General features: G+C 43.5%; 1 protein-coding gene across 2 annotated transcripts in view; it reads left to right on the top strand.

Annotated features, from left to right (window-relative positions):
* Window positions 1-13648, top strand: part of LOC138296229 (neurotrophin receptor-interacting factor homolog) — a 116224-nt gene that overhangs the window by 12227 nt on the left and 90349 nt on the right. For both annotated transcript variants that reach the window (XM_069235149.1, XM_069235150.1), the window contains one exon: window positions 3898-4024. In XM_069235149.1, coding sequence (XP_069091250.1) covers window positions 3898-4024 — 127 coding nt within the window. The remainder of the gene's footprint in view (window positions 1-3897; window positions 4025-13648) is intronic.

The following is a 13648-nucleotide window of genomic DNA, read 5'->3' as shown; positions in this document are numbered from 1 at the left end:
AGTCTTATGGTGTCCTGGCTATTTATGGGCCGAGAACCACTAGAGATGGTGAGCTTGTCTGTAAGATAAGCTGATGGGTGCTAGTAGTGACATCTTTGTAAATGACATGGCTGGTTTTGAAGATGATGTGGGCCAGCAAGGGAAGCCAATGGAGTTCCATCAGGATGGGGGTGATGTGACCATGTATCTTCTGGGCCTGGGTGAGAGGTGTTCTGCCGTGTAGGATGCCTTTAATGGTTACCCTAAGGACCCTGGTAGGCCTTGTATCAGAGCGTTGCTACCATCTACATGATGGAGTAAGAGGAATTAAATAACAATTCATAATTCAGTTTCTGGATGAAACAGTTTCACTTTCTTTGAAACAGTGTGCTGGTACTAAACCGTCTGTGTATGTGTTTTATGGGGCACTGTGTTCCTTAAGGGGAGGTTAGTGTCTGGGGTGAATCCAAGTGACTTGGCACTCAGTGAAAGTTGGGTTTCAACCCTGCCAATGTACATGTCTTCAAGGCAGGTTTCATCACTTTCAGGTTTGTTGTGCGTGGCATACAATAGAAATTCTGTCTCGGTTGGGTTGAACTTCAGGTAGGCGCTAGACATCCAGGTCTGGATGACGTGCAGGCAGTGTTTGAGGTCTTGTATCTCTGAAACAGAGGAAGCTTTCTAGTAGAACGGTGTATCCTGAGCTTATTGGTGAATCTTGTTGCTGTTATATGTTTATTATATGGTTATTCAGATCGATCTGAGTGGGGTGGCTAGTTGCTCTGATCTGTTTTGGGAGCTATTTTTTAGTGCTAGAATACTTCAATAGAGGTGACTAGGTGCTTTATAAATTACTTTTATTAATATTATTATTATTATTATTATTATTGTTATTATTATTATTATTATTGTGAGTAGAGCTCCAAATGCCTTCATGTAGAGGATAAAGATGACAGGAGGCAGCATGGAACCCAAGGGGACTCCACAGGTGAGTGGGCTCTTTTGGGAAAAGCAGGTGCACATATGACTCACCTGGTATCAGTTGGGAATGTGGCAGAACCAGTGAAACACATTGTTGGTGAATCCCATTCAAGACGCCAGGGTGCATGTGAATGTGGTATGGTGAACTATGTAGAAGGTGAGGGGCACCTAACAGGGGTGTCCCCTCTCACCCATATTAATCACCATAGCAATGGAGCCCCTTGCAGCGAGGCTAGGACAACACCATTCATGCATGGGAATGGTCTTTATGTCACAAACAGTCTTGGTTTCTATGTACACAGATGTCATGTATATGTGAACAACCCACAAGATAATCTGGATGCCTTGATTCATGAATGTATTAGCTTTGGGAGCCTCTCTGGTATAAATGTTAACTGAACTAAATCCATTTTATGTCCTCTTATGAAGACTACTGACAAATTTGCATCTGAATTCCCGCTTTGCTGGGCTAGGGAGTCAATTTGATATCTGGTAATATGGCTGACCAGAGATCTAGACAAATTATGGCACCCAAATTATGGGTGCGCGATCACATGTTGGAGGACTATTTAGAAAGCTGGCATAAATTGCCGTTGTCCCTCACCGGCCAGCTGGCAATTGCTAAAATGGTGGTTCTCCCTGAGTCTCTCTATTTGTTTTTAAATCTGCCCCTGCTTCTAAAACGCTGCTTATATAAGCAGGTTCGATCTTATCTGATGACTCTTGCCTGGGTGGGCAAACAACCTAGGATTTTGTTGGAGTTACCCACACTCCCTTTCGAGCAAAGGGGGTTTGGAGCCCCAGACATGGACCTATATTATTACTGTCTGCCGGTGCAGTTTGCACATTACTGACTTCACCCCACGCAGTTCCAACAACTCACAGCCCCAGAACACAATCACATAACCACACGTCCTCTACATATGGCATTGTACCTTACACCTCGATGACTGAGGGCTCGAATTGACACTGTGGCCTGCCTGCCTGCACTTTGTGGGCCTAGAATGAGCTCTGATGCCGAGCCCAAATTGAGTCTCTGTTCGCCCCATCAATGCCCCTCATGGATAACCCCTCTTTGCCTATCATCTCTGATGTGGGTATGCACACTCGGCTGTGAGCCCTGTAGCTAACATCTATGGGGGCAATATACCCAGATGGTACTTTCATAGAGCCGGAGCAAGCCCTGTAGATTCCTAATGAGACCCTTTTACACAAATTCACCTACTACCAACTATGAGCCACTGTTCGCCTGCACCACAGCTCCTCTCCGGAAGCTTCTGAGACACTTCAAGGTCTGGACATAATACTCACAACACCCTCTGTGATGTGTTCAGTTACCAAATTGTACCTCGTGATGCAGGGGACAGCACCTGTGCGCATGCCAGGGGCTAGGCTGGCATGGATATCTGACCTAGCTCACCCTATTAAAGATGGCCAAATGCAATATTGCTGTTCGCAATTGCAAGCTCTTTCCCCCAGTTGTAGGCTGAGCCTGATTCATTTAAAATTATTCCCCTGCATTGCTCCATAGACTTGGCCTGCTCGAGGATGCACGTTACTTTCGCTCTGCTGTGCCACACGTGGATTCCTTGCATTTAGCATGGGAGACTGCCCTGCGGACGATGCTGCTACTTTTAGCAAAACGACGTGTGGCGATGTGCTGGGGAAGGCGCTGACTCCCACTTAAGACTGGCTGCGTGATGCAGCTCACTGTCTAGAACAATTGCAGGCTTACTGGGACTTAATGCTGGCTGGCTCCCGATCTCAGGACATATGGACCCGCTGGTACTTTACCTGAGTGCAAACACTGCAGACTCACCAATGACTCTCACATTGTCGGTGGACGCAAAGTAAAGTCTTATTGAGCGCACTGGACATGTGCTGTTTCCAAGTTTCACACAGTGGTGCACAAAATATGTTATTTTCTTCAGTTATAATTGTGCTAGGTTGACTGTGTGCTTTCTGTCTTCCTCCCTCTCCTTTCCCATGCCCCCATGTCTGCTCCTTCCCTGCCTTCCTTCCTGTCTCCTCCCCTCTTACACTGATGAGTAACAAACGCTTTATTCCTTATCCTTTGCAATGTTAAATTGTATTGCCGAATGCTCTCATCAGGCCATGTTGTCCTACTCTGCAGTTCAAAAACTATTCAAAACAAAGTGGAGCCTGGCCTCCATTAGATACATTTTTTTATTTGTTTAAAAATTTAAAAAGTGCAGGTGACTACTAAGTAGAGCGCCCTCGGCATGCTTTGCTACTACTTTTGTGACAGAAGGCAATTCTTTAAGTGAGGCATCAATATTTTGAAGAGTCTACTCTCACCCACCTTGCTTAGCTTTTTGTATTTTTGGAAGCGAATGCCTAGACTGTGCTGAAGAAGCCCTCCTTCCACTTCACAGCATGGAAGTAGCTCTGTAAGCTGATGCAGATGATGATCTCAGAATGAGAATGATAATGGGTGACAGTAGCAGAACAGCCCTAATCCCTCTAGATTTAAATATCTATCTCAAATCTAATTTGATATTCTTGCATGGGCTTTTCTCTCTTTAGAATTGTGCTAAGTCCCTTTCCTGGTTTATTAGAATATACTACTACTATCTTATTTGTTAAAAAAAGTCACTTGTTGTTTTTTGCGTAATCACATGCATAAATGTGGATATTGTACTCAGTCATTCATTAATACATTTTAGAACTGACTACCATGTAATGGAGATAGCACATTTTTACATTTTATAATTATGCATATTGTGATGGATGGCTTACCATCCTAGTACTGCTTTCCCTAGTACGAGTTCCAGTTGTGAAAGAAACACTTTTCACACCAATCCCTAACAGTTTTCACATGTTGGAAATTAGAAGAAAACTTGCCACATTTTAATTTGACTTTTAAAATGGGTTGCCATTGTATGAATTTCCTTTCGTATACATTTGTTCTTATAGGCCCCAGTTACCTTCCATGATGTGGCTGCCTGTTTCTCTGTCCAGGAGTGGAACCTTCTACATGAGTGGCAACAGGAACTTTACAATAATGTGATGAAGGAAATTCACCAAGCTTTGACTGCAATGGGTAAGTGTGCACTGCCATCTTTATTTGGGGGTGGGGGGTATTCTACAAATCAATCGGTCTGTTTTTTATTTCATCTTTTTGATCTACCATCAAGAATTGTGAGATCACAGTGTATTCACAAAACGTTCATCAAGAAATTAAAATTGCCTTGAAGTATGTGTACTAAAATCAAATGAAAAAACGTATTCATGGTCTAATATTTGAAATACAAACTTTGGATTGGCTGCAGAATAGACGTAAACTCACCTTTAGAAAGGCACTGCAAAACCTTTTAGATTGATTTGCTTTTCAAATTTCTCTGTGTGGGTGGAAATCATTTTCACTTCTCTGTGTTACCATAACCCAGTGCCCTATACATGACATTTTTAAATACTGTCACTAGTGCGCCCCCTCCTCCTTCATTGCTAACCACTTCTGTACATACATTTCCTCACCGGAATGCGCGCAGTCACTTCCAAACCCATTGTTCGCTTCCTCTTACAGCAGTACCTCTACTGTCACTATCCATATCTAGTTCTTTTCTGTTCTATTCTGTACTTTACACTTCCCACTTTGCCTTTTGCCAATATCTTCCCATCTGCAAAGAACTCCCTGGGCATCTGTCCATCTAACACTTTCCTTCAAATGGGCGTCTCGTCTTCAGCTGGTGTAAATACCATATATTCTTAACCCTGGTTTCTTTCTATTTCTTTTTTTTCTTAGAAGGGCGCTTTAATGATCAATCACGTGCTAGCAATTGTAAATAACAGTCTTTGGGCCTGATTTAGATGTGGCGGAGGGAATACTCCATCAGAAACGTGACGGATATCCTGTCCACCGTATTGCGATCCCTATAGGATAAAATGGGATCGAAATAGGGCGGACAGGATCGCTGTCACGTTTGTGATGGAGTATTCCCCTCCGCCGAATTCCAAATCAAGCACTTTGTGTTTCCAGTTCTAGCCTGCAGGCAAAGGTCAATGACAAAGCTGTGTACCATGTGATAAAGGGACACCTATCCCCTCCCCCAGTATACTGAAACACTTTTTAGTTTGAGTACAGTATCCTGTTTAAGAGGGAAAGCAAGGTTTCTTTTTACCCTTTCCTACGCAAAGTGTTTCTGTACATTGCAAAGTAGCCTTTTCCCACACAGCATGCTAATGTTTTACTCTAAGCTGACACAGTGAATATGCAGAATATTTCTCAGCCAGTTTGTCTTTCAAAGAGCTTTTCTATTTTTTGTACATTTCTTTATTGAAATTTAAATAACAGTCACAGGTTGGCATCCTGTACAGTGCTAACAAAAGCAAATATGTAAAAGAAAAGAATTAAAAGGAAACAAAAACCAAAAAGAGCAACAGGAGCCATCACTTACATCAAGTACAGTACATAGCTAGGAACACAGTACTGAGTCAAAACATGAAGCATGCCAAGTACCAGCCTGTCAACAATGCCTATCAATACCGTCTTATCTAACTACTCCCCCTATATGGTCATAACACTCTTTTACCTACTTCTTATACCTCCACCCAAGAATGTGCAGGAACACCATTGCATTAACTCTAAACGTAAAAGGTATATCCCCCTATAGCTTGCTCCATGGTACTCCTCCTATATCTATCCTTTTTTGCCCATGTGGTGCTAATAACTCCCATAGCCGACCAATTAAATAGAGGGAGGGATAATGGATTCACTATGGCTGAAGAAATTATGGGTCTTGAAGATGCAAGAAGGGGCCCCAGATGTCGTCAAAGAGATCTAATTGATCTTGGACTTCGTGGATTCACTATACCTGAAGAAATTAAGGGTCTTGAAGACTTGATGGATTCGTCGTTCATATTTGGCTAAGCGATATAGTTCAATGAACCACGCCTGATGTGTAGGAACCTGCGGTGAGCGCCAGTGTCTTAGGATGCCTATCTTGACTACCATAACAAATTTCAACATCCATCTACGCAAATGGGATGATGTGTCATCCTTGACAGTAAAGTTTTGTGAAAAAGTTCATTTGGCAAATTCTGTAAAGGGTATATAACTAGTGGAATGCAGCCTCCGCCCCCCCTCCCCCCATGACTTTATGGATTCGTCGTTCATATTTGGCCAAGCAGTATAGTTCAATGAGCCACTCCTGATGTGTAGGCACCTGCGGTGAGCGCCAGTGTCTTAGGATGCCTACCTTGACTACCATAACAAATTTCAACATCCATCTATGCAAATTGAATGATGTGTCATCCTTGACAGTAAAGTTTTGTAAAAAAAGTTAATTTGGCAGATTCTCTAAAGGGTATATAACTAGTGGAATGCATCCCCTGTTCCCCTCCCCCACCCCTCCAAATCGAACAGCTGTAGAGAACCAATGTAGATCAGGACCAAAATATATGGTAAAGGTCATAACCCACATCCGGACAGCACAAACAGGTATCATTTGCAGTCAAGCAGTCTCTGTGTAGCTTGCAAGGGGACAATTACCAATTATGTAAAATCTTGAAATAGAAGTATTTCAGGCAGGCTTCTTGGAGTGAACAGCCATGGCATTCCAGGACTTCCTTCCAGTCGGTCTCCTAATGGGCTGTTCCCAATTATTCTAGCCACTAAATTTGGGATGCTGTACTGGTGCCATGGGACTTGAGGCTGTTGATGAGTAATTGATATATATTGGAGAGGTCTCCCCTAGATACCCCCCACATCCTGAGGTAGTCTAGAATAGACTAGGATGGAAGGTAGATCAGATCTCGTCCTTGTCAATAAGGTCTCCAATTGTCTTAATCCCCAGACATTCCCAAATAGCCCAGCTGCAGCTTTTGAGTCTCTGGAAAAATACAGAAGATCTAGACCTCCTAGTCCCTGTACTACCACCCACTCCCAGGACACCCAAAGCAGCAGGCCGCCTTCAAGTGCCAGCATGTGGGCCAACTGCAAAAAATGGTGAGCCAGATTGTGTGTGCGCATGTCAGGCTAGTGTCCGTGTGCAGCCGTGATGGTTTAAAGAGGGTTTCCTGCCCGCCCAGACAAAATCTTGATGTGCTTATTAATTGTACTAGGCATGTGTGTAGGAACCACAAATGGCAGCATGTCGAAGACATAATTAAGTCTGGAGGCCAACACCATTTTAATCATCTGTACCCTGCCCCAGAAAGAAACCTGCAAAGTGGAACATTGCTCCAAGTCCTCTTCCATTCTAGTCCGTAGGGGTTGTATATTATCAGATTCCATGTAAAAATGTATTTTCCAAACCGCAACCTCATCCTTACATGTCAAAACATTTTCAAATTGTTTGCCATCATCTTACAAACAATTGTAAAATGTATGTTTTGCCCATGAGTACTTGAACACGCTTTAGCATTGTGTGTAGCCCTAACAGCGCCATTTCCCGCTCCTTCTTTCACAGTAGTGATGATGTCTGACAAAAACAAAAGGGATTAAGAACAAGAATGGAGGAGTTCCGTTCCGACACTGTACATGCACATCAATCATGGCAGCTGTGTTTTTTTCTTTTCTTCCTGGGCAGATCAGGCTTTTCAGCTCAAGTTCTCTGTTTGCTCCTCCTCTCCCCGTGATTTCATCAGAACCTCCCCTCCCACTCCCCAGTGTCTTTCCCACCAGCTCTTTCCTTGTGTTGTTACCCCCCAACCCCTGCGCTGTTTATTTAAATAGTTTTCACACCCCCTATAGTTTGACCACTCCCTCCTCCTGTTGTGCAACATGGTTTAAGTAAAATTAAAAGAAAGCACTATGATGTGGTTAATGCTTCACCCTGCCGTCCTCCCACTTCTGGTTGACTTTCCTGCACACTCAGTGGTGTCCTTGTCTCCTCACCTCCTACCCTCCCTCCATACCGGTTATTTGCCCGACCCCAATGTCTGTTGTTTACTCCTCTTCCCACCCTCTGTTTCTGCACACATTCTAACAAGCATTTGCAATGCAATAGGTCTCACATTTGTGAGAGTTAGAGCTATTGACATTGTAAACGCCTAATTGGATAATTTGGTCAACCCTGCCTTATATTTGGTCCTTTCCATGCCACATATTTCCATTGTCCGTGCATATAACTAAAACACTTCCATTTACCTTCTTCTTCTAACTGCTTGACCTAAAAATGACTAAATAATGAAGTAATACTGTCACAAAATGTATTGCATAATGATGCATACATTTTTTTTTTTTTCTTGTCTCTTAATTTACTCAAACTTACCGCATCACTTCAGTGGCCCTGACTTAAGTTTAGAGATCAACCTACTAAGTAGTGTCCGCTTGTATGGCTGTGATATCTTCCTCTTTATGGATGCTATTTTTGGGTTGGTTGGTGTTTTGCTGTATTAGCTGCAGTTCCAAAAGTGCAGTTAGCCCAAGTCTATGTGTTGGGATTGATGCTTTTGGGTAAAGAAAAAACGTATGAAGGTTTGGCTGGTGGAATGGAGGAATATTGTCGGCTCCCGACGGGGACTACTGTGTGATGTGTTAGTTGAGTCGCTTCTCAGAACAGCTGTTCGGATTTTCTGCATTTTGCTGTGAAAGAAAAAGCCATATTAAACGCTAGCTGAGCCCCACGGTTTTGGGGTATGTGGTAAGTGCTCCTGCATTAGGGTCAAACAAACAATTCTGCTAGGAAAGTTTACGGGGATTGATAATGGTTTCTCTTGCCACTCGTGAAGTTAGCAGTCAACAGTTGTGACCCTGGTGTGACCTTTGGCAGGCAGAAGGACTGACTCTGTGGATGCATTATTAAGTATAGGTGCTACCCACATTAACACATACATACAAGTTATTTGCACCCATGTTTAAATGTCTATTAAAGCGACATTTTCCACTCAGCCCATATACATGCTGAAAGGGGTTCAGCAGAACAGTTTCCCAATATGCACCTATTGATCTTAACCAATTTCACTCTGGGAACCTGTTGATTGTAGACTTTACCACCAGTTTAATGTTGATATTTTTCTTGTTCGGAAATAGGGGCAGTCATGCCTAAAATAAATACTGGAAGATATGCCAGATGAAGACCGTGATAATCCGGTTAAGTAGTGGGAGAGCCAATAACGTTAGCCGTATGTGGCAACAACAACTGCTGCCTTAGAGAGGTGTGTATTTACACCTCATGAGAGGCATCCTGTTGCTCACTCTTTCTAGCGTAATACTTTGTTTATCCATGTGTTACAGATCTGCTTTGACTCTATTGTAAAGAACGTGCAGAACAAAAGAAAGGCACAGTCGCTATATGTAAACATAGAAGCGCGGCGGGCCACGCTGTAACAATTAAAGGAACTGGAATGCCTCAGAACGAAAAAACGGTGTGGCCGCCATATGTAAACATAAGGCGCGGCGGGCCACACTGCAATTACTAAAGGAACTGGAATGCCTCAAAATGAAAAAAGACATGCCTGCCATATGTTGACATAAAGTACGGCGTGCCGCGCTGCAACTATTAAAGGAACTGGAATGCATCAGAACGAAAGAAAGACGCAGCCGCTGTATGTAAACATAAAGCGTGACATGCCACACTGCAACAATTAAGGGAACTGAAATGACTCAAAACAAAAGAAAGGCGCAGCTGCTATACATAAACATAAAGCGCAGTGTGTTGTGCTGCAACAATCAGAGGAACTGGAATGCCTCATGTGCTCCACGGAAACCTGTTAGAACAGGGAGAAGGTATGGAGCAACGACTAGAGCTGCCGACTTTGGAACTGAGGACCTGGGTTCGAGTCACGATGTTGGCTCAACATCACTTAATCTCCCCATACCTACAAAAAATATGTCCTTGTGTAATGTTGCTGGTAATCATGTAAAGCCTCCAATACATTCAAGTTGAATTTGGGCTATGTTAGCATAGCAAAGTGAAAACAGTTAATTAAATAAACCAGCGGGCCTGCAAATAAAAAGGCAAGCTTCGTCGAACACGAGCAGGAACCGAAGGAAATGAAGTCCCCTAAAGTAGAGATAAACAGGACAAAGTGTAATTAAACCGTTGTTGGTCCCTGCTCCCAAAATGAAAAAGGAGGGACAATGAGGCATCGCTGACCACTAGCAAGAAAAGATTTTTAAATGACACTGAAACGAGCAAATTAAATGACTTTAAGCCCACTGAAGAAGTATACTTAAAAGTATTCAAGAGGCCTTACACTTACGCTCGACCTAAAACGCCTCTAATTGATTGCCTTCAAAATCTGCCTGCCTCTCTCAACTGCTTGCTTAACATTGCTAATTCATATTATAAGTAAAACTGCTCCCAGGCTGTGACATTGAATTGTCACTTTTGTAAGTAATTGTAATTGCAAACTGGAGTGCTAATTGGCAATGCCTCAGCAGAAGGTCTGAGGTAGAACAGATTTGTCTGCTGGTCGTGTAGTTAGGTTATGATGAATGCTAATCCTAGTCACCCTGTTTTAAAAATGCATGCAGTTCAGGCTAACGACTTGTGCGGCAGTCTTCCTATTTTACAAAAAAGGGGAGAACTTTGAACCTGAGTAACCAATATTGTGTGAAAAAACTGAATTTTTACATGTACATGGGGATAACTGGTGCAGAAGGAGAGTGTGAAGCTGTGTCACTTTCCCGTAATTCTTTTTGCTGATAATTAGCTCCCTCTCAGTGTTGCAATGTCAGCTTTCTCATGGCTTTTTTAGGATTATGAGGAAATTCTCCTAAATGGATACAATGTTTAGCAAACCGTTGAAAGCACCCTTGGTCGATTCCAAAACATAATTTACCACTGATAATTACCCTGGGTGCAGTCCATCAGAACATTAGCCAACAGGACCTTTTGATTTGGTTGTTTCCCCACCCTACACCCATGTCCATTGTTTAATTGCCCTTCCTCACACTGTCCATTTACACCATCCTGCCGTCCGTTTTTACCACCCCCACAACCTCCTTATGTTGCTTGACCGCTAACCCACTGGTTTTAGACATTGCACAGCAGTGTAAACTGCTATGCAATATGGTTTCAAGGGGGAAACGTGCTATGACATAATCAATGTTAGCAGTGTCATACCGTTTTTATCTTTTTGCTTTAAACCATGTGCAGAAGCTCATGCTGCTGTGCAACACGTAAAAGAAATTGACAGAGCCAATAGATCTCACGGAGGTGAAACCTATTGGCTTTCCCAATGCTTGTTTTGTGTTCAAGCACTTCATAAGAGTGATTGTGTTTTCATGCCGTCTGCCATATCCTCTACCTTGTCGCTTCTTTTCCCTGCCACACACCCCCATCCTGGTTGCTTCTTTTCCCTCTAACCACCTGCCCCCATCCATTCCTTCTTCACCCTCACCCTCCCCTGTTTCACCTACTATCCACCATTGTTCATATTCAGCTTTTACAATTCTTTCCGTGGCTTGTGAAGGTGTTCTCCATAGTTCAGGGCTACTGTTCCTCTTGACTTCTACCTGTGATGTAATCAAGCAATGTGCATCTTTGGGGATCGTGTAAAAGCTTTTATAGAGTTGAGATGGGGATAGTGTTAATTTAAGCTTCTAAAGCCTCGAGCTACTGGCTGAGTTCTGCTCCTGGCTTTTTCACTTTACCAAAATGTGTTTTTTCTGTGGTAGACACCATATGTCCGAGTACATCAGTTCAGTTCCCCAAACACTATGAAAAAACAAATCAACATTTACATTTGGTCTTGGTTTTCAGATAAGATTTTCAATGTCAATGTCTTTGTTTCATTCTTACTCCTTATAAATGCGAAGCTGTCTACGCTGTAGTAGAAAAATAATCATAACTTTCAGATGTGCAAATTGCTGCGGTTTTGTTCTCTCTGAACAGCGAATGTTCAAATAGGACAAGTAGATAGGAACCCTGGCTGTTCTGGAGGTCATTGTTTGTGGATGTGCAGACCATCTACGGTCTCTGGCATGGGCTGCGTGCAGACTTGGCTTTCCCCTCCCCACCCCTGTGAATGACAAAGCATGGAATGAGACAGTTTCTTCCTTTTCTAAAGTTTTATTTAGGAAAGAAACAGTGCTATTCTGCTCAGGCACTTTTAGCCACTGGGAAATAACTTTACAAACATGTTCACTGACAAAGCCATTAGGCCTTGTTTTGGGATATAGTGAATGGTGTTTGTGATTTCTTTTTTTTTTGTGGCAATTTTATATAGCTCGAGCTCGATCTGAAAGTATTGGAGTGCTTTACAATAGCACCAGTTACATTACACAAGGTCACATTAATGTTTTTAGGCTCGCAGTGCCTAAGTGATTTGCCCAGAATCACAGGATGTTGAGCTAAAACCAAAACTCGCACCGTGTGCAAATGCCAAAATTTGCAACTTCCTAATTGTGACTTTTTGCACCTCGCAATTAGGAAGTCGCAAATTTGTATGTTCTGTCCCAGACTGGCTTGATTTAGTGACCCAGTAACAAGTTGCATTGCAAGATAGGAAATCGCATTTTGCGATTTCCTATTCAGTCACAATTTGCAAATGCGGACACAAATTGCAAATGCGATCGCAATTGGCAACCACATTGTAAACAAATTGCCTCCCTGCTTCCTGGCTCAGGTGAAGGACGCCAAACACAGAAGTGCTACCCAGGAAAAGCCAGGAGACCAGGCACAGGACAGAGGAGAGGAGAGAACGTCTGCGCACCAAAAGGGAACCCAAAAGGCTGCAAAATCACACCCAGAAATGGCCAGCCAATAGGGAGAGCGGAAAGTAGGGCAGAGAAAAAGAAAATTAAAGTTCTCTGAAAAAGAACTTGAAATTTTGACAGAGAAGTCCTGCAATAATCCAGACCAGCTTTTTAATTGTGCCTCCATGACTGTGCCTAAGTCACAAAAAAGAAAAATATGGAATGACATGCAGCTCAGGATTAATGCTGTTGGAGTGACAGAACACTCAGTGGAGGAAATAAAAATTAGGTGATACGACCTGCGGTCTCTTGCCAAAGAAAGCTTGGCAACATGCTTACATGATTCCCGGGCAACATGAGGCGGTCCCTCAACTGAAGCCGCCCTCAACAACGGAGGCAATGGTGGAGACGATACTTGAGCCAGAGGCAGTAGCAGGATTTGGGACACTGGACACGTCTGCCCCTCCGCCATCACCAAGTAAGTGTTAACCTTCGTATATGCCACCTTTCTTCACTTAAACTTGGTATCTACATGCATGTAACACAACCTTACACATGGTGCAGGTTAGAAATCAGGTCTTTAGTTGGCAGTAGTTTGCACCCTGTCCAAGTAGGGACCCTCACTCTAGTCAGGGTAAGGTAGTCATACAGCCAGTCGTGACTACACGGGCCCCACGTACAGTACCTTGGAAAATAAGGAAACGAAGACATTGCATGGAGTCGGGGAGGTGAGGCGTCGCTGGAGCAAGTGCGGCTAGGCACGGGAGGTGAGGTGTTGTTTCCTTACGGTTGCATGGGAGGTTATGCAGCGTCAGTGATGAGGTGACGGTTCCTTACGACAAGGTGGGGTCGATGAGTCCAACAGCTCAGTCAACTTTGCGGTGTCGTGATCACACCACAGGGCCACAGGTGCTACGGAGGAGTCGGAGTCAGAGTCAGCGTCAGCTGTCATGGATGTGCGTGACACAGTACTCTGGACTCACGCTGTGGCAGGACTTGGGAGGTGCTGCAACGGCTTCAGGCCTGCTGTGTTGGTGGCCGTTGGTGCACTCGGAGGGGACAATTGCTCCGGTGCAGGCA

Source organism: Pleurodeles waltl, chromosome 5 (assembly GCF_031143425.1).
Source record: "Pleurodeles waltl isolate 20211129_DDA chromosome 5, aPleWal1.hap1.20221129, whole genome shotgun sequence".
Taxonomy (NCBI): domain Eukaryota; kingdom Metazoa; phylum Chordata; class Amphibia; order Caudata; family Salamandridae; genus Pleurodeles; species Pleurodeles waltl.
This window is presented reverse-complemented; position numbering and strand designations above follow the sequence as displayed.